The sequence below is a fragment of the Lissotriton vulgaris genome, chromosome 5 (genome assembly GCF_964263255.1).
Source record: "Lissotriton vulgaris chromosome 5, aLisVul1.2, whole genome shotgun sequence".
Classification (NCBI taxonomy): Eukaryota; Metazoa; Chordata; class Amphibia; order Caudata; family Salamandridae; genus Lissotriton; species Lissotriton vulgaris.
The window spans coordinates 1820421501-1820442359 of record NC_141693.1 but is presented as its reverse complement, the minus strand read 5'-3'; the positions used below and the strand labels follow the sequence as shown (position 1 = coordinate 1820442359).

General features: G+C 45.8%; 1 protein-coding gene across 1 annotated transcript in view; it reads left to right on the top strand.

Annotated features, from left to right (window-relative positions):
* Positions 1-1057: 1057 nt before the first annotated feature.
* Positions 1058-20859, top strand: part of IGF2BP1 (insulin like growth factor 2 mRNA binding protein 1) — a 402021-nt gene continuing 382219 nt past the window's right edge. The window contains exons 1-2 of the mRNA XM_086924241.1: positions 1058-1366; positions 2450-2510. Coding sequence (XP_086780367.1) covers positions 1192-1366; positions 2450-2510 — 236 coding nt within the window. The 5' untranslated portion in view covers positions 1058-1191. The remainder of the gene's footprint in view (positions 1367-2449; positions 2511-20859) is intronic.

Below are 20859 nucleotides of genomic sequence, written 5' to 3'. Positions count from 1 at the left end.
TACTGCCTGCCCACTATGTAATGCAATTTCCTTCTGTTTTTACAGTGTTTATGTAAAGCGCTCTGATACCTACAGGTCAAGCTGGCGCCTTATAAAACGTTTAAAATAAAGAATAAAAGAAATAAACTGTTGCATGGCTAAACACTTATAAGGTCCCAAAGGCGAGACCTATTGGCTATGCCAATGCTTGTTTATCATGATTTTATATATGTAAGTTCGAGTACCTTATGTAACTTACCTGGTTCTACTGTCAAGCGCTCTAAGCCTTTACATAAAGGTCATGCCATATAAAATGTCATTAAATAAAATAAAGTATTTATCTTCTTTTTATCTAACAGGTACACAAAACTCGATATAAAGATAGATAATCTCAATGTGCTGGTAGTGCTGCAAGAGTCCCCTGTGCCTTGTTGCTCAAAACATAATGTGAAGGAAGTGTTTATTTTGAGTGTGTTTTCTTGAGAGGGTGTCAGCAGAGTAAGGACAATTTTAAAGCTGGTATTTCCTGTACGTTTCCTCCTTCTTTGTAGCAGATGCAGTTAGGCTGCCGCCCCCTACCCCCAAAATTCCCTGGAAATTGCATCTTGTCCCTAATCTCTGTTCTGTGACCCTGCGGTCCGAGGCAGCTCCTCTTGGCGCCAGGAGCTCTTTGATGGCGAGGCTACACTAGGAATCCCATTGATGAGATGGAAAGCACTGGGGGAGGGGCACCCCGGGAAGGGGCGGTTAGAGTAAAGAGGCGGGGGATCCTGTGAATGAGGGAGGCCACACCAGATGGTCAAATATTTATCACGCTCGGAGGAAGGATGGAAGTGGTTATATGCAGGTAAAGCTGCCACCCCCCCTTCTAAGCCTACAGCCCCCTCCCTCGGGGAAAAGACACTCCCTTCTCACCACCCACCCAAAAAAGGAGGTGGCTCCTCCATCTAACAAACCACGTGTCTCCCCTCCCCCTCCTTACACAAAACAATTTTCAGCCCATTTTTCAGGTCGATTTTATTTAGAGGCGGCGCCAACGCGGGCCGGGAAGGTCCTGTGACAGATTGAGGGGTGGGAGGAGAACTCAAAGGGGCCGGGGGCTGGAGGAGTGGGAGGAGGAGGAGGAAAGGAGCCATAGCCCGCCATAGTCAGAGCCCCAGCCCTGCCCGTGCTGCCGCCGTTGCACCGCCGAGCCAGCCCCGGGGCCCCGCCATGAACAAGCTCTACATTGGGAACCTGAGTGAGGCCGTCACGGCCCCAGACCTGGAGCGGGTCTTCCAGGAACAGCACATCCCCGTTGCCGGCCAGTTCCTTCTCAAGGCGGGCTATGCCTTCGTGGACTGTCCCGACGAGCAATGGGCCATGAAGGCCATCGAAACTTTCTCGGGTAAGGCCCTCGGCTCTGCCGGCTAGGTTTCATTCAGCCTGTTTACCGCACACACACACTTCCTCTACTACACTGCAGCGCCCTGGCCCTCGTCGCACTCACACGTGGTAGGAGAAGAGGGTGCTTCCTTGCATGCACACAGGGTCTGTGTCCCTTCCGGAGGTAGACCTTTTACCCGTAAGCGCCGAGAGTTCATGTGGGTTCCCGTCCCTGCAAGCCAATGCCAGCCACACGGTGCAGCCCCTCTCGCCCCCACCCCTTCCAGATATGTGTTGACAAGATGGTAAAGTGAAAGGCTGTGGTAGGGCAGCGCTTGTGTAGGAGCATTTTGTACCCACCCCTCACGGAATCCCCCTCATTCGTTTGGGTCGCGCATGGTGGGCTAAGGGTCCCGTCACGCGCCCTTCTCCTACCCTTCCACCTCCCCGTGGCGGCGCGGTCTGGGCGCAACCAGGACCTCTCCACCACCCCCGAACCCTTGCCTAAGTTCTGCTCCTTCCTATGTTTCCCACCAAGCCCAAAGGCCTCGGTGGGGAGATTCGAAGCCGTGAGTTCGGTGTGGGTTGGTGGGAACGATTCGTAGCCAGCTCCCACCCACCGTGTGTACGGCTGATGTTATTGCCCATAATATCCGAGGCGTGAGATACTAGACCCAAAGTCGCCATGCTGCCTCGCAAACTTCTGTAACCAAGGCAGAGACCACGAGAGACGGGAAAACACGACCCCCTACTTTGGGTGTACGTTCATAGTGTACACATTCCACGACAAATTAAGGGAACACGGCCACTTTGTAGAACCTTCAAACGGGCCCGCTGAAAGGGAGCCGCCCAGTATCTACAGGCGAAGCAGCTCAAATAAAAATATACACGCTTAGCTTTCCATTAGACTGATTCTGCATTTTGGAGGGGGCGGGGTTGGGATGGCATGTCGGTTGGCTTCTGTCCCCGGGCTTGGGTTGGGGGAGGTTGCATTGTTTGGGCCCCTTCGTTAGGCCTACACATTTCCTCGCTCGCGTTTGTTGTTGTAGCCTATCCGTAATTCAATAGGGAAAAACAAGTCTTTTTTTATTTTTATTTTATTTAGGAAAAGTGGAGTTACACGGAAAACAGCTAGAGATCGAGCACTCTGTCCCTAAAAAACAAAGGTAATACTTTTTTTTTTCTAATTCACGTGTGCGTGTTTTTTTTTTTGTTGGGGCTAAAGTGGCAAACGTGAGACTGCTCCATCCGTTGTTCACTGTTGTAATCACAGACCCGTTCTAATGAATTAAATCCTTGTTTAAAGGGCTATGTGCCCTGTAGTGTAAATCGTGTTGTATTGAAACGTGCAACAAGCGCGTCAAGTCTTGCCGTTTATATACGTTGTTTATGGAAGGAAGTGTGTAATGATCAGAACCATAGGCAGCCATCAGTTTACACCTGTATACATTTTATTTCACAACCTTTCTACAGACTAATCTGACTCCAATGTGTTTTGTGAAGTATTCTTGGATATATATATTTTTAATTGTCAGTTTCTTTTCCACCCTTTGGTTTGTGCATATTTGCCATTGATTACATGGGTGGTTTCCTTTGAAGGTAGTTCGAATAATCGATTGCATTCTCTGTTCAATATGCATTGGTTAGCCCGCTCATTTGATTCCTTGAATGGCGAGGCTTCTGTTTTCTCTTGGCAGTTGTATCCTGTTTGCGTAGGCCACCCCCTTCTGTATTTTTGTCAGTCACGTGACGGCATCCCTTCTGTGTTTTTTTGTGCTTTTTTTATGCAGAACTTTAAATATTTTAATTTTCCTTTGCTGGACATTTTGATTGCAGTGATATCGGCCCTAATTTTTTGTTGTCTTGCTATGATCAAGGAATGCATGTAAATTAACGTCTAAACATGTGACGGTTAATGGTGTTGACATACATTTTTTGCACTTTCTAAAATTGATTTGAATGTAAACGTGTTAAATGTACATGCGCTTTTGTGTTCAGATATGTATGCATGGGAGTAGATACAATTTGAGTGTCTGAGAATAAAATCTCATTTAGTTATGTCACTATATTGATGGGCAAAGCAGTAGACCTGTTGGTAACAAGGTGTGTCGTGCCAAACCATTGGGGGCAGTGACGTCACGAGCATATGGCACGCCATGCCGAGTACTCTCTCCCCCCCCCCCGCCCCCAAACATGATAAAATAAAGCATTACAGAATGGCATATTATTTCTATGCAAGCCCCATGCACAGGCCTCGTCTACTTGGTTGGCCAAAACAATACGTTTTAATGTTATTTGAATGTTACCCCTTTGAGCACCCCTACATGTATGCCCTGCACATTAGCCACCTGCTCCCCATTAAGGATAGAAACTGTGCTTGTGTAGTCAAATATTTTGATGTTGGCTGCATTTCCGTCCACGTGATCTGGCTGTTAAACCAAGCACGATAATTTGAAATGCTGGTGGGAAACTCATGTTACTCTGTTTATGCCGTGGGATTATGTAATATGAGCTTTGGGTTACGCGTCACGGGGAGGAGCACGCCTAGTTACTCTTAGGTCGGGGCATGCGAGGACCTGTCGTTGGTGCCATTTTGTTTATTTTTGACCCCATCTTGTGAGGGAAGAGGAACTCCCAGCGGGTTATTGAGCAACAACATCCGGGTTGGCTCCAGAAACCATGTGGTTGGGTGGGCTGTGTGTGTGCCTTGTTGTAAAGGAGTTCCTCCAATCAGTTGAGATGAATTAGAAGGTTTATTCATAAACACAGCAGTAAAGGACTTTACAACATGCCTCATCCAGGGGGACCCCAAATGTGGAGTGAGAGGCTCTCTAGCAGGCCCCATCATGGCTAAACTTCGAGCCAGTGTTACGTTGGGGATTCGACCCTTAATTGAAGCTCTTTCGCCATATTCTGCCTGCAGTGTTTTCTATGCTGGGCCCACCAACGCCATGTAGTGACCACTTTTAAATGGGTTAGACCGGTGAGGTTTCGATCAGAATGTTTGAAATAGTAATATTAGCTAGTGTGTCAATCAGCCTTGCGCGAGTGTAGGCACATTTTTCTGTTGGTTCTCCGGCCCTTCCAACAGCAAAACATATGGGAGGATGCTTTCCTACATAGCATCTTCGCATCACAAAACATAAATGGTCCATTATGGTGCTGTTTATTTCGGTTTAACGTGTGTACTACGTATGTTTGGGTGGGCGTACCATTCATGCATGGATTAGGGCATGCTTTGGTTAAGGCTCATTACTGGTTTTGTGTTTATTTCCCACGTGTTTGCTCGTATATTGTGTACTAGAAAGGGCTCTTTCTTGGGTTTGTTAGCTGTTAAAGTAAATAGCCAGAGAACACACGATTTGAAAAAGCCTGTTTACAGTGGTATTGTTGTCTGCCTGGTTTTGCAGACTAGTTAAGAATTTCTTTTGCAACCCATGTTGTTGAAGTCAGCTTTGCAAATACCGTTTGTTTTTTACCAAGGACAATAACTAACATTTCCGTTATTTCAATGATTGTTCCATAAAATTGTGGTTGCTTTCACCGATTGGTGGGTTGGATTTTTTTGTACCACGTGACCGTACAAAGTAGTCTAGATTCTAAAACTCCAATACAGGCCCGTGCATCTACTGCACACATGTGTTAATGTATAACAATTTCAGTTAAAAAAAAAAACATTTTTACAAATTTGACTGCGTAAGTGTGTCCAACGCAGTCAAGTACTTTGAGACTTGAACCTGTACACAGTAGGTTACATTTCCATTCTTCAAGCGTTAGCTTCAAAATAGACATAATGGTTATGCTGACTGATACAGCCATAACAATGTACGTTGTATTGTTTTCTATCGAGGATTAGCTGTCGAAACTAGAAAATTAATACATCATGATACCGAAGTGAAACCAGATCCACATGGTGCATGCACTGGTCGGTTGAATTGTGTTCTGGTCACTTTATGTACTACAAGTGAAGTGTGCGTGGAGTCTGTTTACAGCTCCTTGGGCTGTGGGCGTTCTCTTTTTCTAACATTTGAAAACGCAACGCTGTTGCGTTTTTTTCCCCATTTTAAAACGGTAAATAAAGTTTATGGTTACAATGCAAAAATGTCTCATTTCACCTGTGAACCGCTTTGTCATTTTCAGTTGAATTACAAACGTGCCACAAGCTTAGCTTTTTAACGTGCTGCTAGTTCGTGTTTATGAAGCTTATCCAGCCCAATCTTGGTATATATTGTGCTGATTTTTGTGTAATTATGTGATACGCTTGCTAGCACTACAGCTGTGTAAAACCCTACATGCCATTGTAGTAGTCCAGCCTCAGAAAAAGAGCTTTAGGTACATTTTATTCACAGCTTCCTAGGTTTGACTTTAAATGTGATACAGATGACAAACTTCACTTTTAGAAGTAGTTTAAGAATGCAAGGAGTTCTATTATTATTGTTTAATTTCCAGTAAAGAGCTTTCATGCATGATTACATCTTGAAAGGAACCTTGTATTCTGTTTTTCTATCCGGTCTAAGCGTGTTTATAACGCCTAACTAAAACCAGATCTATTTGGTGCGCTGTTGCCCAGCTTCATTGTTGCAGTCATTGTACCATATTTTGGGTTCTGCTCACTATGTATAGTAGGAGTGGGGTGTGCTCGGAGTCTGTTTACATCTCCTCCCCATCATCTCATACCTGAAAACGCCATGCCAGTGCAGTGTTCTTTGAAATAGCAAAGCAAGCCTTATAGGAACCTACGTAAAAAATGAAGTCCCTCTTTTTAAAAACGTCATGACTTTTGAGTGACAAGGTTAGGTTTTACTGTTTCAGGTTTGTGAGAAATGGGGAAGCAATGCATGTTTTCTTCGATTTCCTATTTTGGGGATTTTTAAAGAAGGCTAACTTTGAGCTAGTCTAGTTTAAAAAAAATATATAAATAAAATACTTGTTGTGCGCTTTAGCTCAATTTACTTAGAATGATGAACACCATGAGCTATTGTCCAGTGAAAATGTAAATGATTTCAAAGGTTGCCTTATTTTGGTTCAGAAAAATTGTACCAAAATATGGTACAATGACAGCAACAATGAAGCTGGGCAACAGCGCACCAAATAGATCTGGTTTTAGTTAGGCGTTATAAACACTCTTAGACCGGATAGAAAAACAGAATACAAGGTTCCTTTCAAGATGTAATCATGCATGAAAGCTCTTTACTGGAAATTAAACAATAATATAACTCTTGCATTTTTAAACTACTTCTAAAAGTGAAGTTTGTCATCTGTATCACATTTAAAGTCAAACCTAGGAAGCTGTGAATAAAATGTACCTAAAGCTCTTTTTCTGAGGCTGGACTACTACAATGGCATGTAGGGTTTTACACAGCTGTAGTGCTAGCAAGCGTATCACATAATTACACAAAAATCAGCACAATATATACCAAGATTGGGCTGGATAAGCTTCATAAACACGAACTAGCAGCACTTTAAAAAGAAGTGCTTTCTAGTTAAAACACAGAATGACGCCATTTGCCTTGCCTTCATTTTGTTTCTGCCTCTTCTGAAACCCTGAAATAGGGCTCGCGGTTTTTTATGGTATTTTATTTTTACACTTGTGACTGTTTATCCATATTTTTTTCCCATGCCTTTAGTATTTGTGTTTTGAGAGTAAATGTAGTCGGAATCTGGTTTACCACATTTATTTAACTGAAACTTGTACTCTACTTTAATACACTAAACCCAAAGCTAAATATTAGTATTATATACTTGTTATGCTAATACTAGCGTTACATACACATGTTAAGCTACTGCATTTAAGGGCATCTCATCCCTATTTTTTACCACCCCTTGCTGTCTTTGTGCTCAGCTGTTGGCATGGAATTCATGTAGGACAGCATAGTCACCCACTAGAAGCACACTGTTCTGTATTTGTCTGCATTTAAAAATAAATAGACAGGGCATACATTGTTTTCTGTCTTTAATTAATTATCTGTAAAAACTGGAAACTAAGACTTATTATACCCCTTCCTCTTGTGGCAAGCACAGGTCTGACTTGGTGTTGGATGTGACATAGCATGTCATCTGAAGGTCCAGCATCTACCCTTTGTCTTGCTCGCTAATGTGCATCTAGCTTTGCATTGGTCTTTAAAATTGTCTTCTGGCACGTGTTTTAAGTGTCCCCTAATTCACAGGGACTTTGTGTGATTGGTCGGTTTAATGGACAAATGGCTTGTTCTAAAGTTGGTTTGTTGGCATTTCGTTTCAATATCTTTGCTTCACTCCGGCTTCTCCAACGAGTAGCTCGTGAGCTCCTGGTAGTTCTCCTGCTACCTTTTTAATTACCTTTCCTGTGCAGCAGACCAGCCAACTAAATGATAAGCTTTTGCTAGGATGAATTAATAAATGCACACCAAAAATGAAAGTGTATCTGAGACGAAAATGTGTGTATTTTCAGAACTCATAAGCTGATGTTTTGAGATAAGTGATAGTCTTTGTAAAGTAGAAAAGATGCTTGTGTGAAATCATGCAGCATCAGGGATACTTATGACTACTATTATGATTATTACCTTAGTGCCAGGGGTTTTACAGCTGACTTGTGGTTGTACCCATGTAAGAGGCATTCCAAATTCATAAAGCCTTTTTGACATTGCTGGTGGCAACCAACCCGGTATGTGGCAGATGTGATAACTACTAGTTATCTTGTACAGGGTGGTCGCTAATGTGATCTCTTCTGATGTGCTCACTATTACAATGGTAATGACAGTAGCTCAGGATGGTATTCATTGAACACTAGTAGCTCTTATTACAGAACATTTTCCAGACCCCTAGTCAAGCCCTTTTTTGTGTTTTCGACCCAAGGGGAGAGCAGTTGCTTATATTGAGCATTCGCTGGAACAGTGGGCTTTGGCGTTGCTGTTTTTCTCTCCCAGTTTATTTACAACTTCCACACCACCATCCACGTTGATATTTGAAGTGTTTTTTTTATGCCGCGCCCCACATTGCAGGAAGGAAGCCTCGCTCACAAGGCGAAACCGGGTGGTTGCCTTTTATATTTAAACTGAAAAAACGAGCACTACGTGGTAGGGGTGTGCCACATAATATAAAACAAGCAGTTAGTTCAGTTGTCCTCTGGTTATCTTTTCTTTACCTTTCGCTGTTTTTGTTGATACCCTTGAGTTTGCGCCGAGGGGTGGGGGCGTTAGTTATCCTTCCCTCACTCAAATCGTGAGTCCGGGTGTTTGTCACATGCGCCCTTCCCCCTCCTTCCCCTCACAAAATGGCAAGCGAGCCTTGTCCTATTATGTAATATGTACCGGAGGGGGCGGCTTCTGAGGGAGCTTCAGAACACGCCTACCCCCTCAGTTGATCGGTTTGTAGAAAAATTGTGGTATATTTATACAAGAATTAATTTTTATGTAGAGCGCTCTACCCGCCTCTTGGCGCGCAAAATGTTGGCGTTCAGCAGGCACGTTCATACACCACCAGTGTCATGTTGAGAGTGTATTAGAACCATCTGAGGTGTACGCTTACGTTCAAGTTATGTCATTTGTGTTCCGGTATCCTAGCACTCTTGCAGCTCCATACACCGTGGGGCGGGGGGGGGCGCCTTTGGTAAAACAGGCAGGGGAGTGTCAGATACGGGACGGGAGACCACGGGGCCAGAGCGAGGAAGCTTGCCTAGGGAACCCCCTCCTTCCCAGGCTGTGTGGGACGGGCTGTTAATAGCTGGGAGGACCTCCAGCCAAGAATAGCACTCGAGTGCTTTTATGAATGGAAGGTGCCTCCCTGCACGCCTCGGGCGGGGCTGCTACTGCACCCGAGCTTCTTCAGCTGTGGCGCGGGCACCGTGCCGGCCGGCCTGCCCCGCCCGAAGAAAGGGTCCCACCTTCGGTTTGAGGTAGTTTACCGGCCACAACACCCAGACTTCACTAAAGACGCCCGGCCGATACCGAGGTAGGGCTGTGGTGGGAGGCGCCCTCTGCGTGCTCCGCCTACTATAGTGTACCGCGTGCTCCTCCCGACGCCTACTGCGGTCCTGTTCTCAGCTGCCCATGGGATAGCGTAAGACCGTAGGGGAGGGGGGCTTACCTTAAAAGCGCCGCTCCCGCCCAGTGCCCGCCTGGGGTCCTACGCTCTCCTCGTTTAAACTCTAGGGTCTCGAAAGCTCTGAAGTATAGGGGACGTGTCACCCACTGCAATGTTTCAGCTTTAAAATCTGTGCTCATGTGGATTCGTGTCTGGGTTTGCGTGTGCCACCTCTAGTGGGTAAAGTCACCATCCGGGAATTCACCTGTGCATTTGGGAAATGGATTTCGTTGACTTTCTGCTTAAGCTACTTTCTTGTATGCTTGTAGAGCATTATTCCGTGTTTTTGACAGAAAACTAATAGAAATGGCTATGTATGGGAAGTTCTGTTTTTACTAGTTGGTAAAGCCAAGTAATGTCTGTTTTTATGCGTGGTGTGAGGTTTAATGTTCTGAAAGGCTAACAGTTATGCTGTTCTGGAGAAATGTATTTTTGTGGATTTCTGTTTTCAATGCAAATCCGGTTATGAGTAGGTGCTGCTGCACGTCGGGTTTGTGTTTGTAGAATTTTAGCATTTTAGCCAGTTGTTTATATTGAATGTACCTTTCAGGGGCTTTGGTTTCAAAGTGTGCTTTTTAAAAAAGGTTTGGGTTGGCTTTACATATATTGTTTATGCTATGGTTGATTGTTCTGGAAAGTTTACTTCGTACTTTTGTCTCTGTAAAGGTAGATCTCGATTTGCGATTTTGGAAGGTTTTTTTCTCATGATAAATGTTTGTTTTGAAAGTTTTCATTGTAAAAGTTTCATTGTAAGTTTAAGGCATGGTGTAGGGAATATGTGGATGTTTGACCATGTCTAGGGAGATCTGAAATAAAGTTTGATTCGTTTTTTGTCTTGTCGGGTTAAGACCTGGTTGTTGGGCTGTGTTCCGTTTCGAATCGTTTTAAGTGTTTCCTCAAAGTGACAGTAAAGAAATGTATCCCATTTTTTTTTTTTTTATGAAATGCATGGTTTATAATTTTCAGTTAAGGAATATTAACGTAAACTGAGGGTTTTGTAGCAGTACACACTTTGTATGTGTTTGGTTGTTTTTAAAGCTTTTTAAATGTAAAATCACCTCCATGTCGGTCGAGTGTTGTATCTGGTGTGAAATAGTACATTAAAGTTTCACGTTTAAGACGTGAGCAAAAGCAGTGATTTGGGCAGATATATTAGGAGTTTTAAAGATGTGAACAGTACGTTGTATTTAGATTTATTTTTTCTTTCCTTCTAAATGGCTGTTTTCTGAAGTAATTAAGTGTTTTTTCGAAGAGACCAGTAAATGCTTTCGAACTGGCAATAACGTACTTGAGCCCTTTTGTAATCCAGTGTTTTTGTTTTGGACTGTAATTAATTCACCGTACTTCCAAAATATAATCTAGTGTGACTTTCTGGGTAGTTATAATATGATTGCCATTATTTGGATAACCGTTCGATACTGTATTTTTTTATCATCTCTAGTTAAGTGATTATGCTTGGTGTGTTTCACAGTTTTAATAGTCTGCTGTCTAGTTTGGTGTGGGTAGGATGTACAAAGGTCATGTTCTGTATCTGTAAGTAGTTTTATAACTTCACAACATGTTCACCAATTAGTTAGCATTTTAGAGCAGCTGTACCCGTGCATTGTAAGCGGATGTTCTTGTAATTGTTTTTAACATGTAACCCAAGGATTTAATTTCCATACAGTTTTGTTTCCATGCATTTATTCTTTATATTTGTGGGGTGTAGCTACTGTATTAGAACGCCGGACCATGTTTGGTTCGAGGTTTTTGACCCAACTTATGGATACAATTAAGCGCCTATTTAAACATCTATTGTCCTCTGCTGTACTATACCCCCCTGCACCCCCAAAACAAGTTTGTGTCCTTGCTATTCCCCAGTTCGTGGATGTTTAAAGAAGGCACCGTTCTTGTTCTGAAATGGCTTGTATCCAAAATGAGCAACATTCAGATGCAGCCTCGACCTGTCTCAGTTTTCCACCTTCAGTCCTAACTTAATTGTCTGTACCATGTCCACCTCCTGCTTTTTCTGTGTTCCTTCTGGGTCTTTTATGTAAGCCCTCTCCATAGAGGTGACACGTCTCTAGCTCTTGTAAGCTTTAACCCTTAAAGTGATGAGATCCGTGCCGCGCACAGCTCCTGTGCTGCGCTTAGTGGTGTATGCGTAATTGGGTGAGGAGGGAGACTTCAGAGGGTCACACCGCTGGCCACGTGATGCGGTTCCACCCCAGAAAAGACCTGACTTCGCCCACCCCATCCCCTAGTCTGTACCTCACGAACTCCTGTCTCGCAGCTCTCTGGAGAGATTGGTCTCCGAGGAAGCGAGCCGATCCCGCCCGAACCCAACCCTACATCAGACATTCTTGTCTATCCCTCCATGCGGTTGTCTCTCCCTGGGGAATCCTTCGTCCCCATATGCATTAACGTGCTTCGGCATGTAGTCCTTTATGGTCGGGGTTTCATCCCATGTACTCGAAGCACCGCAAACTCGGGCGTAAGCCCCAGAATCTGCACCATAGCCGGCGGTGAAACACGTACACATTGCACTGGGCGTGGCTATCAGCGGACGGACCATCGCAGATTAGCAACCTCGGAAATGGACCCCTTGACAGGGATCCTAGCTAACAATGACGTCTTGCTTTGTGATCCTCGGCATATATGGCTGTTACTGTATTGGGCATTGTCTTGTAAATGGATACCTTCATCGCCTGGCTCGCATTGGTTTGTATCGAGTAGTCTGTGATAGCAGCCCACTACCGTGCTTCCTCGTTTTTTTTTAGGGTTTATTTGCAGAACACTTACCCAGACAGAAAGTGGTTAGATGGGAGGGGGCTAAATTGGCTCCCATGTGGACGATTTATAATCCTAAACATTACCGCTTGTGTATGTAGCCCACTATCACGTGCATGAACTGTCTTCTCTTTTGCCACCAGGGCGCTCCGTCCTTCCAGAACAGACCACCAGGTTGATTTGACCCCCCTGTACCCACCCCCAACCCCCTTGCTATCTTTTCAGATTGCTTCCAGCCCATCCCCCCTGCCCAGGGCCTTTAAACCCAACAAGCTGAGCATTCCTAATTCCTAGCCCTCCCCCCACAAAAGAATTCCATAGAGGCGGAGCCCCAGGCTGGGAGAGTCCAGCAGTGGGCCGGAAGAGGGGGGCTGGGAGGAGGACGAGGACGTGTGTGCCAGCAGCGAGCACCGGGCAGTGTCACGTATTATGTTAAATCTTAAGAAAATATTTTCCTCCTACATTGTGAAGGTTAGGTTATGCTAATAAATAGCGAAAGTACGTTCACCGTTTTAGCCAAGCTTACCTTGAGTGGGTCTTGGACAGCTGTTGAACTGGTTTTGGCACTTTCCAGACAGCTCTAATTTTAAAAGATGGGGACTTAAAGTTGCACCTAAAAAGAACGCTCCTGCAGCTGTCGTCGTCCTCCTGCCCCCTCCCCTTCTAGTGTAGTAACAATCCATATCCATCTAACGAAAGGTCTATGATCAGTCTTTTGACATCTCTAAATTTAAAGCTTCGCTGTTAAAACCTGCGTTAACCTAGCGGTTACATTTGCCCTTCAGTATCTGTTACAACTCCGCATGCTTCAACCGATTCTTGCGTGGTCCTTGTTTATAGCTATTGTAATAGGTGCGCTGGGGTCGAATGAGGTCGTTGAGTCGGCGTTACACGCTTTCCTTTAACACGCCCTCTCGCGGTTTGTTCTCAAAGCCATAGGCGCTTTAGGTGCTTACAGCTAGGAGCAGTCTTGGGCATGTTTTCTGCAGAATGAATGACTGAATTAAAAGCTTGTAAAGCGCATGGCTACCCGGAGGCATCCCAACACTAAGCAGGACAACAAACCATCTCGAGGTTATTTGGGGAGTGCATCGTTTCAACAAGCTATTCGACTCTGGGAGATAGCTTCATCTGTCGCTCCCAAAGCTTCTGCCCCGCATACAGCGAACTTAAAAAAAAAAGTGCGTAATCAGCCATTTCTGGTGGCCCGGCTTCTGTTTCTCGTCTCTCGCCACAAGCACAGCTGAAAAACCGCGGTACCGGAGTCTCACTTTAAAGGATGCTGTGGTTCACACCCCAGAAAAGCACTAAAGCAGGTCACACTATACGTAACACAATAAATAAACGACCGTCCATCTCGTCGACCTACAATACAGCACGTTTCTACTCTGAATTGAACTCGGACCCCGCACGCGCACAGCATTTTCTTGGTTTACCCCTTTAAAGGCTTGTTCTTGAAGGATAGTTTCGGAATTAATGGTCCTGGCTGACCTGGAACAGGGGCCAGGCTTTGCAGGTTGCTGGCGCGCCCTTTGTCCCATGTATAAATAAACACAAGTAAGGTAAAGTGGGCTTGAATGTGATTCTTGTCACCACTGGGAGGCGTTGCAGAGCTTTCAATGTTGGCTTTACACAGCTGTTTGCTAAGATTCAGGCAGTTTGGCTGCATGATTTTCATGGTCTGATCCCGGTTTTCTTTCCGGAGAAGTAGTGTAGCCGTATCTTCGCTACTATGCGTTCGCCAGCCAGCCGTATCTCCAAGTAGGCTTGCATTAGTTGTGGGGTTAAAGATCTCTGCCTCTCATATCTTTTTTCGTGAGCGGTCTCTGCTCATGAGGTATGGGTTTAGTTGGACATGTGGGAGAGACGAGGAATTGATAAAATCCAGAATTGAAGACAAAGGTGTAGTTCCGGGAGAAGCATGCAAATAAAAAAACGCTCACCAGTGAGACCATTTCAATTCACAAAATAAAGATCTGCATGTTTAGGGTAAGCACTACTGCCAAAACGAATTACAGTAGCCAACATTTATATTCAGCGAATATTTTCAAACTTAGAACTTGCGGATGCATTTTTTAGGATTTAAAATGTGTTCAACTATTAATTGCGTTTAATTTCAGTGGTAGCGTAAATACAATTATGTAATATTTACATAAACCCAACATGTAACCAAGCTTTTAATACATTCTATACGACCGATAGCACGAGAGGGGCATTCATATTACATTTGTTATAAATTGAGAACACAATATATATTTCAAACTTTGAAATATTAATTAATAGGGTGTTAATTTTTATTTCTTTTTTTGAGATGATGTGCGTGTTGTCCTGTTAGTGTGATGCTCCTATGGGAAGAGGGAGTTAGGAAAGTACATTTGTATATATTTTAAAGTGTATTAAATTAATTTTCCAAATCACTTTCTGTACAAAGATATGTTCTGGTGTCAAAGGTCTCTACAAAGAGCTAGGAAGTTGACTACCCACTTACATTTTATTGGAGAATCAATCAATCAGATTTATATAGCGTGCTACTCACCCGCTAGGGTCTCAAGGTGCTGCGGGGGAGGGGTCCGTTACTGCTCGAAAAGCCAGGTCTTGAGTTGCTTCCTGAAGGAGAGAGGGTCCTGGGTCAGCCGTAGGTGGATGGGGAGGGAGTTCCATGTCTTGGCCGCCAGGTAGAAGGATCTTCCGGCGGTGGCTCTGCGAATGCGTGGTACGGTGGCGAGGCTGGTCAATCGCAGCTGGCGAGTGGGCTTGTAGAAAGTGTGGCGGTTGTTGAGGTATTTGGGGCCCATGTCGTGGAGAGCCTTGTGTGTGTGGGTGGGGAGCCTGAACGTGATCCTCTTGCTGACGGGGAGCCAGTGCAGGTCTCTCAGATGGGTGGATATGTTTTTGTGGCTGGGGATGTCCAGGACGAGTCGTGCGGAGGCGTTCTGTATGCGCTGGAGTCTTTTCTGTAGTTTGGCTGTCGTTCCAGCGTAGAGGGTGTTCCCGTAGTCCAGTCGGCTGGTGATGAGGGCCTGGGTGACAGTCTTCCTGGTTTCAGTGGGGATCCAAGATGTTTTGGAGCATGCGCAGGGTGTTAAAACAGGATGATGAGACAGCGTTGACCTGTTTGGTCATCGAGAGGGAGGAGTCCAGGATGAAGCCCAGGGCAGGGGGCACCAGGAGTCGTCCCTGGCGGAGGGGGATGATCCCAGAATGAGGACTTCCGCCTTGTCTGAGTTCAGTTTCAGGTGGCTGTTCTTCATCCACTCTGCGATGTCTTTCATTCCTTCCTGTAGGCTGGCTCTGGCGGTGTCGTTGGTGAGAGAGAGGAGTGGCAAACTGTGTCTAACGCTGCAGAGAGGTCCAGGAGGATGAGGGCGGCTGTTTCCCCGTTGTCGAGCAGGGATCTGATGTTGTCGGTGGCTGCGATGAGGGCGGTCTCTGTGCTGTGGTTGGCTCGGAAACCAGACTGTGAGGGGTCGAGGGATCCGTTCGTCTCTAGGAAGGCGGCGAGCTGTTTCTTGATGGTCTTCTCGATGACTTTGGCAGGAAAAGGGAGGAGCGAGATGGGGCTGAAGTTCTTGAGGTCGGTGGGGTCCGCTGTCGGTTTCTTCAGGAGGGCGCTGAGCTCGGCATGCTTCCAGCTCTCCGGGAAGGTGGCGGTGGTGAAGGAGATGTTGATGATGTCCCTGAGTTGGGGTGCGATGAGGGAGTTGGCCTTGTTGAAGACGTGGTGGCGGCAGGGGTCGGTTGGGGATCCGGAATGGATGGTGTTCTTCGTGCGGGTGGTGTCATCGGTGCTGACCGGGGTCCAATTGCAGAGGGTGGTGGTGGGGGGGTGGGCGTTGGTTCGTTGGTTGGGTGTGTGGTGTTTGCGCCGAAGCTGTTGTGTATGTCTGCGATCTCGCGGTGGAAGAATGAGGCGAGTGAGTCGCAGAGGTCTTGCGAGGGTGAGGTTGTTGTTTCCATCGCTGGGGTTGGAGAGCTCTTTGATGATGCTGAAGAGTTCCTTGCTGTTGTGGGTGTTGTTGTCCAGTCGTTCTTTGAATGTTGTCCTTTTGGCGGTGCTGATCTGCTGGTGGCGTTCTTGAGGGCTGTCATGTTTTCTGTGGTCTGGTTGTGGCGCCAGGCTTTTTCGAGGGTGTGGCAGTTTTTCTTGGAGGTTTTGAGTTCGTTGGTGAACCACAAGGCTTTCTTGCTGATGGGTCTGCTGGGTGGGTTCTTCAGAGGTGCAAGGTAATAGGTGCAGTTGGTGAGCCACTGTGTGAAGTTGCGGGCTGCTATGTTGGGGTCCGTTGTGTTGGAGGGAAGGTTCTGGCTAAGGGAAGTGGTGAGCTGGTCGGTGGTGATCTTGCTCCAGCTCCTGCGGGGAACTTGTTGCGAGTGGTGGTGGGTCGTGGTTCTCCTGAAGTTGTAAGTGGACGCAGCTGTGATCAGTCCAATGAAGTCCAGTAGAGTGGCTGAAAGATGTGCTTGCTGGAGGAGAAGACTGGGTCAAGCGTGTGGCCGGCATAGTGGGTGGGGGTGTTCACCAGTTGCTTGAGTCCGAGGTTGTCCAGCAGGGTAGTGGTTTTGCTGTCATTGTTGTTCTCCAGGTGGAAGTTGAGGTCCCCTAGGAGGATGTAGTCTGGGGAGGTGAGGGTGTGCGGGCTGATGAAGTCTGCGATGGCTTCGCTGAATTGTGTGCGTGGTCCTGGGTGCCTCTGAGGGTGGTCTTGGGGTCGGTGTGTATCTGGAAGTGAAGGTGCTCTGCGGCGGTGAGGGTGTCGTCTGAGTTGGTCGTCACGCGGATGGTTTCTGTGGATGATGGCGATGCCTCCTCCGGTCTAGTTGACGCGGTCCCTCCGGGTGATCTTGTATCCGTCCGGGATGGCTATGGCGATGTCGGGCGCTGAGGAGGCGTTCATCCAGGTTTGTGAGGAAGGCGACGTCTGGTGATGTTGTGTGGCGCACGTTCCAGAGTTCGACGGAGCAGGTTGAGCAGGATGCACTTGAGGTGGTTGTTGCTGGAGCCTTGCCTTTCGAGTGCAGTGCAGGTCCGGAGGCAGGTGAAATTGCAGAATTGGCAGGTGAAGGGTCCATGGGTGCGTTTGGGGGTGGCTCGGTAGCAGGCAAGGTTCCGACCGGGTTTGAGTGCGTTGAGGGTGGCGGCTTCGTAGGTCGGTTGTGTGGACTGTCGGCGTCGGGGGTCAGGGGTCCTGGCGCTGGGCGCAGTCCAGGCACGGATGGGCGCAGACAGGCTTGCCTTAGGCACGCCCGCTGCGCGTACGCGTGGTCCCCGCCATATATGGCAAAGTGAGAGGGAGGAGCAGGCTGAGCGGGGTGGCGAATGGGGACCGGGGAGAAGGAAGGGTGCGGGCCGCAGAGGAGCGGCAGCGGTGAGCGGGTGGCACAAGTGCAGCAAAAAAGCAGTCACGGAGGGATCGGCTGGAAAAAACAGACAAAGGAAGCAGTGAGGGGGCAAGCCTGAGGGCGGGAGCCCAGGCAGCAGCGAGAAGGCAGCAGCAGTGACCAGGGCACACGGGGGGGGGGGCGGGGCGTGCAGTGAGTGGGGTGACCAGGTAGAGAAGGCTCTACCCCTCCTAGGTCTAAATCTAGGCAGATTTTAACTCTGAAATGGTGAATTCTATCCGAGAGATCTCTGCCTTGGGTGTAGGTGGAGAGCTTCATGGGTGGTTATTCTCTGCATGTATATGCTCTATTTAAATCGGGCCCTATATCAGGATTCTGTTCTAGGCCATCTTTAGCTGTCTGTCCTACCTGCTCGCTGGGTGGGAACACGTTGATACAGCTGGAATCCTTTTTCCTAGTCTAGTTTGTGAGAGGATATTAATCTGAAACTGAATAGGCTTCAGGTTATGTATCTGATTATTCGGGTTTAAGTTCAGGATGGCAGCTTGGTATTTATTAGGCACAATTTGACTTGAAATATATATTTGACGTTTCTGAAACTTTTTGTGCCTATAAATTGCCAGCTTCTCTGTACAAACCTAGACAACTGCAGGGATCGGACCCAACGTGATCTGCTGTGAACTATCTAGTGTACATAAATGGCTCCTACCAATAATGTTGCTTTACTGAATTCAGCCACTCACTTCCCTCCTAGTCCGAAGGCTGCAACAATGTGCTATTGGAACACTAAAATTTACATCTGCTCAGATCAAGTGTTTGGGTTTAGGTACATGTTAAGTTTTGTAAAGTGATATTTTAGCAGCAGATGGCTTTTTTAGGTCTTGCCTAAAGTGTATGTTGTCAAAGACCTTCTGTTATGTTGTGATTTAGTTTCAAGTGTAGCTTTAAGGCTCGCGCTTAGGGAGCCTCTAGAATGTTTACCTTTGCTTCTACTGTGTTCTCTCTTATGAGTCAGTTACTACCTGGCTGCCTTGCTTTAAGATGTGTTCCTGGCTCCGCCTGTGCTTGTGTTTTACTGAAATAAACAACCTTGAAGAATCACTACTTCGACTGTCCTTCTTAACAATTGGCGACGACGAGGGATCCGGATCATCTTTTTTTTTTCTTTATTTAAAAAAAAGTACGCGGAACAAGATTTGGACACTTTGACTTGTATTGGAGGATTCGTTGCATTTCTGCACTTCTCCTACTTATGGACTGCTACTCCGCCCTTCCTACTACTACTACAGAAGAACCTTATCCATCTTCTTAAGGTAGGCCAAAAATCGTTACCTCTTGCGATCTTTGGACGGCGCCCGCCTGCATCATTTGATTGCATGCTAAGGTTCCAGTCGCGTTCCTTGCTGCGCGACCATCTCCTGCCTACGCGACTCTTCGACGTCATCACCCCGATCACCCCGGAATGACGAAGGCGCGTAAGGTCACGCTGCGTGACCCTGTGTAGCGGCCATTTTGGGGATTACTTCGGCTGTCGGCTTTTGGTCAATTTCACGCCGTTCTTTACAGTGCCTACACGAAGCAAACAAAAATTAATTATTTACAAGCGGATTTATTAATCGATCAGCTTTTCACTAAGAGCACAGGTGAGACTGTCGGGACACTTACTTTACCTTACTTGGAGTATTTTATTGAGTGTTACTTGTACATTTTCCTTATTTTTTTTTGGACTCCTTTATGGATACAGGGGATCAACCCCAAGATACTGCAATGGCTCAATAAAATTTTGTAATTAGCCCCCCACAACCGTTTTGGGCTACAGGTGCTCAACCTGACATGAAGTGGGTGGAGTGGAAAGAATATTTTAATAACTATATTTGCGCCATTGATGAAAATGGTAAGATGAAGCCTGAACAAAAAAAAAGGATACTATTACATTCCTTAGGGCCTAAAGTTTTAAAAACTTTCTCAAGAATGCAAAAAGTAGTGAATGCTGACCTAAATGAGGTTGAAAATGCAATTGCTGATATGGACAGGTACTTTGCACCTAAGGTGTGCATAGGTGTTGTAAGACATAAGTTTTTCCAAAGGAAACAGAAGAAGGAAGAGTTGGTTGATGAATGGTTTGATGATTTAAAAAAACTGGCTATTGACTGTAAGTTCGGGAACTTGCATGACGACCTCATTAGAGACCAATTGGTCATGCACAATGACAATTCACTAATTCAAGATCGACTTTGGGTCAATGGTGACGCACCTCTAGATGATGATCTTGCCATAATGAGGAAGTCGGAAATGTCAGGGAGATGTGCTACTATTGTCAAAGATACAGTTAAAGAATCAGATAAAGCGTCATCTGCTGTTTTCAAAATTCAAGGAACAACGAAGAATCAGACCAAACAATTTCAGAACATGAACTTTAATCAACCTTTCAAGAATCAAGCAAGGGACAACAAGTTGGAGGATAGGAAATGTTACCGTTGCGGTAGCAAAGAACATATGGCTTATTTCAAGTCGTGCCCTGCTTTACGGAAAAAGTGTAGTGTTTGTGGTCTAATAGGCCATTTTAGCAAAATGTGCCGCAGGCGCAGCAATGTTAAATGTATTTGGAATGATGATAGGAGTGCTAGTGAGAGTGGAGAAGATGAGGATGGTTGTGTTAAAAATGTAAGGGGTAATTACATGCTAAATATCACTGATAAAGCAATGGAAGGTAAACCAATTTGCGAAGTGTCTTTAGGTGGCATTAAGGTAAATGTATATGCTGACTCGGGATCCCCATACACTATTGTAAATGAGGAAGTATGGAGGAAGAAATTTACTCATAAAATAGGGGACAAGTTGAATCCCTCAGATGTTAATCCCGTGAGTTACACAGGAGAAAGAATAGGTTTATTAGGTTTCAGATGGCTCACTTTCCTCTTCAAAGGTAGACTTACTAGAGGCAAATTATACATAGCCAAAACGGGACCATCTGTCCTCGGTTGGTTTGACCAGAAAAATCTCCACATCATCTTAGACCCAAACAGCAAGGAGAGTCTTGGTTGTAGATGAGTGTAGTAAAATAGACGCCTTGAAAAGTAAATTCACTAAAGTTGTGAGTGGTCACTTAGGTGAATTAAAAGGTTTTGAGCATAGAATCATGCTCAAGAGTGATACATTACCCAAGGTGCACAAGGTCAGACCTATTCCCCTGTTGATAAGGGATGAAGTTAAAAAAGAAATTCAAGGTCTTTTAGCAAAAGGTGTTATTGAAGAGGTAGATTCCTCGGAGTGGATTAGTCCAGTAGTTGTAGCCAGAAAATCTAATAGCAAAATTAGTTTGTGTATCGATTTACGCCACCTTAA